The sequence below is a fragment of the Nestor notabilis genome, unplaced genomic scaffold (genome assembly GCF_000696875.1).
Source record: "Nestor notabilis isolate BGI_N333 unplaced genomic scaffold, ASM69687v1 scaffold2507, whole genome shotgun sequence".
Lineage (NCBI taxonomy): Eukaryota > Metazoa > Chordata > Aves > Psittaciformes > Psittacidae > Nestor > Nestor notabilis.
Window position 1 is genome coordinate 1 of NW_009937586.1, and position 4,443 is coordinate 4,443.

Sequence of the window (4,443 nt, forward strand, 5' to 3'; positions counted from 1 at the left end):
GCTGCACCCTGCTCCCTCTGATCACATGCAGTTAATGGTGCCTTCCCTCCCTGGTATGATCTTTTCAGCCCACCTTGCTTCTGTTGTCGGCACACAGCTCATGAGTGTTGGTAGACAGTGCATTCCCTGAGGGCCTTCCTGCACAACAGGGAGCAGAGGGGTTGCTGACAGAAGCTTTCATTCAGAGAAGATAGATAGAGCTTCAGTTATGGGGAAAGGCACTGTAGGTGTTCCCACCACATATGGCACAGCAGAAGATGTGCCCATAACTGCCTGAAGCAGGATGGGGACCAAAGGGTGAAACATCAACTGTGGAAGACTAGAGGATAAAGCAGGAAGGGACAGGCAGCTCATCATGTCCTAGATCACCTATTTCAGGAGCAACTACTATATCTCAGTGGAGTAGGCCACACCACCTACATGCCAACTCCATGAATGGGCAAGATTTCCCTCCCTGATCTCAGTGGACTTGAGGTTGAGGGCAGAATGGGAAAAATACACAATGGCTGCTCCCTGGAGTATTTATTCATTTCATCTTGGGGTGTACAAGAGACAGAGAGAGACTTCACTACAATATCATGGGTAACAAGTCATGTACACTCCCAAGAAATGACTCTACAGGTCTAACATTGCTATGTATTTCAGAAAGTGTCCTGAGGGGCAAGCAGGGAAGGTCTGGGGCCAGAAGTGGTGGGTTGCTGTTTCTTTGAAATCTGTACATGCCACACACACCTACTGGCCATGGAAAGAATTGAAGGGGTTTGATAAGAGACAAAAGTCTTTTGTTCAGGACAAAGGGATGTGCGTGACTTTGAAAAGGCAGTATCACATGCAATGAATTATGTCATCCAAGTAACAGCTTCAGTTGAATACCCTATCCCAATCTCCCAAGAAAGATGTAAACCACCACAGCCCTTCACCCACACCTTTTTTGCCGAGAACGTTTGGCTGGGCATCCCAGGGGGGAAGGAACACGAGGAGACTCAAGCTTCAATGCAGCATAAACTTTAATGACTCTAAAGAGAGAAACAAAGCAGTGCATCCTCAAAGGGATGCCATGCAGGCTGCTACAAGGCACCTGACACTCAGGCACCCTTCACAGCATCAAGTCAAACACCTTCCTCCCACACCCATGGGGAGAAGGGGATGAGCAGGAACCCCCTCTGCTTGCATTAAGTATGAACTCATGGCACAGGACAGCAGGAGGCAACAGGGACTCATGATGCAGAGAGAAAAGCAGGAGAAGGAGAAGACATCAGCTGGGAATGTTTCCAGACAGCACAGGCTGGCACCTTGCTTCCATCCCTTTGCAGGAGGGCACAAGGATGCTCAACCGATCTGGGAAGCCTAGCCAGCAACAGTGTCCTCAGTCCGGCACCTGGCTGTGGTCTTCCTGGTCGATGCACTCACTGGAGACATCCGTCCTGGCTTTAGCAGGGCAGGCCCCTTCTGCCGCAGTAGCGGCCACCAAGGCCAGAAAGGCCGAAGCCCCCGGAGTTGATGGGCACTCCCTCCTCACTCAGGATGCTGCCAACAGCAGCAGATGCTGAGGATCCCACAGTGGTGTTCTGGGGGAAGGAGCTGAGGATGGGTCCGGGCAGGGTCACCACCACAGGAGACGGTTCAATGATGACACGGGAATCCTGACACTGCCTGACACAGGGCTCATTGCAGCTGTTGGCCAGTGGGGTTGGCCCACAGGGACGGCACAGGTCGTAGCAGGACATGGCTCTGGGATGGAGGTGGACCTGGGAGAGAGGACAAAAGCACAGTCAGCAGGCAAGGAACAGCCCGACAGCCTGCTGAGCCAGAGCAAAGCACAGGCTGAAGAGCAGGGACAGCCCTTATATCAAGGGAAATTAAAGAGCCCTATTCCTGAGGATGACCATGCAAACACAGATAAAATATTCTCCCACCTCCCCCCATTTGGAAAGGACAGAGAGAAGCTGGCATCAGGATCAAGGACCAAAGCTCTCAGCAAAAGCTACCACAGGCCAAGACACAGTTGAGTCCAAAACACAAAGTATTAACAGAGAGAAGGAAAAGAGAGAGGCAAAGCTGGTTGCAGCTCACCTTGTTCACCAAGGAGGAGAAGCCAAGAGAAGTGGATGAGGGAGCCTGCAGTTCCACTGGCTTTTATACTGCTGCAGGACACCCCAGGCACAGATGCAGCCTTTGTGCATGAAAAGTGTTTACCAAGAAGCTCATCTTCCTTGCAAAGCATCGCAATTAAAGAAATGGGAACAGTGCTTATATTCATTGCTATGCTGTCTTTTCATTTCCCTATTTATGACATGTCCATTCAGCCACACAGGCTCCTTTCAACTGACACTATTAGAGGCCAAAATGTTTCCAGGGGAAATGACACGTCAGCACAGGCAGATGATGCAGCCAGTGATGAGGAGTGTCCTACCTCACCAGGTGAAGCCAGACACTTCCCTGCGGGGCCTCACTTTAAAGTATTTCTGATACACGCAGCTTGTCTCCTTTAGCCACGAGCCTTCAGCCTGGACATCCACACACAAGGGTTGGCTCCATCGGACACTCACTCTCATGCAATGCCCACACACTCTGTATTAGGCATTGCCTTTCTAAGCAGGGCATCTCTGCTCTGGGGTTTAGACACTCTCTCTGAGACTGATCTTTGATCTCAGCAGAGGTAGTTCTGCCTCTTTTGCCATCTTGCTTCTCTCCTTCATCCCCACCTGCCTTCACCAGCAAACTGCCAATGCGTAAGATCCAAGGCTATTCCCCTCCCAACACTATTTGCTGGAGACCACTGGCAAAGTTGGATACTCCCCAGTGAGAAATGCACATGCTGGTAATTGATACATGACCTTCTTTTTAATGATGCTCAGCAACAGAACAAGGAACAATGGTCATAAACTAAACCACAAGTTTCACCTGAAAATGAAGAAGAATTTCTTTACGTTTTGGGTGGCAGAGCACTAGAACAGGCTGCCCTAGAAGGCTGTGGAGTACCTCTTTCTGGAGACACTCCAGATCAGCATGGTAGCATTCCTGTGTAACACGCTCTAGGTGTCCATACCTTAGCAGGTGCGTTGGACTACATGATCTCCAGTGGTTCCTTCCAACCTTAATGATTCTGTAATTCTATGATTCTCTGAATCTGTATTCTTCCTGCCCATGTCTTTGCCACTTCTGCATTAACCATGCAGACAGCTGGCACACCAAGCATGGCCAAATACTTAGCAGGATTTCCACAGAGCACCCAACTCTGCTCACCAGCAAGCAGGGTCCATAAATCTTTGCAAGGACAATCAGAGGATCGCAGCAAAACAGGCATCTCCTACTCTACCTGAAACACAACCACAGCAGCAACACAAATTTTTCTCTGCATGTGATGGAGGCACTGAGAATTGGGATGGTGGGGTACCACTCCCTCAGTCGTCCCAGCTTGGGGCATGATTGGAGGGATGGAGGAATCACTGCTTGACACCTCTATGGGCACAGCCTGCACAGCGATTGAGTGGGGTTTCAGGAGGATTTGCAACACATCTGCTTCCGAACAATTGTCATTCAGGACACATTGACACACACAGAAGAACTCCACATCAGCTAATGCTTCTGACCACAGAACTGCTTTGGTGGGGGCAAAGATGATTTTCCTGCTCCCTTCTAGCCCTCCACAGAGTTTCCAGAACATGTCACTGACACTGCCCATCTCTTTCAGAGGGTGTGACCCCTGTGTGACCATTCTCCTCCCTAAACAATTTTACACAAAAGTGAGGAACCCATCCCCATTGTGCCAATATCTAGCAGGGAGGTCACATCTCCTCTTAGACAGATGCCTTGACTGACGTTACTTATAGACTCCCTCCAGTTTCCGGGCTTGGAAGTAGCACTTGGAGGAGGAGAAGTGCATATTCAGAGCCTTGGGCAGGTGAGTATTAGCCTGCATAAAAATGTCTTCCATTGGATTATTAGAGGCACTATCCAAGCTTACTTGTTGCTCACATGCCCATTGGGAATTCTACAGGCAATTTTTGCATGCTGAGACAATACCATACTCCCCTCCACCATCCCATCTCTCTTCAAATGAGCATATCTCTTAATAGTACTCAGCTCCTCTGTGCACAAGACAGGTCAAACAGTGAACAAAATCCATCCACTCTCTTCTGCTCTAGGAAATGCAATTTTCCCCAGCCCAGCTTTGCTGAGCATCCCAGAAGGAATGGAACATGAGGAAAACTCAAGCTCTGATGCAGCATAAACTTTAATGAGTCTAAAGAGAGAAACAAAGCAGTGTATCCTGAAAGGAACTCTGTCCAGGCTGCTACTAGAGCACCTGACACTCAGACACCTATTTACAGAAGTGGGAAACGTGACTTCCTTTACAAAACACAAGGAAAGGGTGATGACCAAGTACTGTCTCTGCTTCCTGAAGCATAAACTCATGGCACAGGACAGCAGGAGGCAACA

The 4,443-nt window shown here is 49.3% G+C and overlaps 1 protein-coding gene across 1 annotated transcript; it reads right to left on the minus strand.

Moving 5' to 3' along the window:
- Positions 1-1,430: 1,430 nt before the first annotated feature.
- LOC104400744 (feather beta keratin-like) lies at positions 1,431-1,727 on the minus strand. The gene has a single exon (XM_010018877.1). The coding sequence runs from the start codon at positions 1,725-1,727 to the stop codon at positions 1,431-1,433; it is 297 nt and encodes a 98-aa protein (XP_010017179.1).
- Between the last annotated feature and the right edge of the window lie 2,716 nt (positions 1,728-4,443).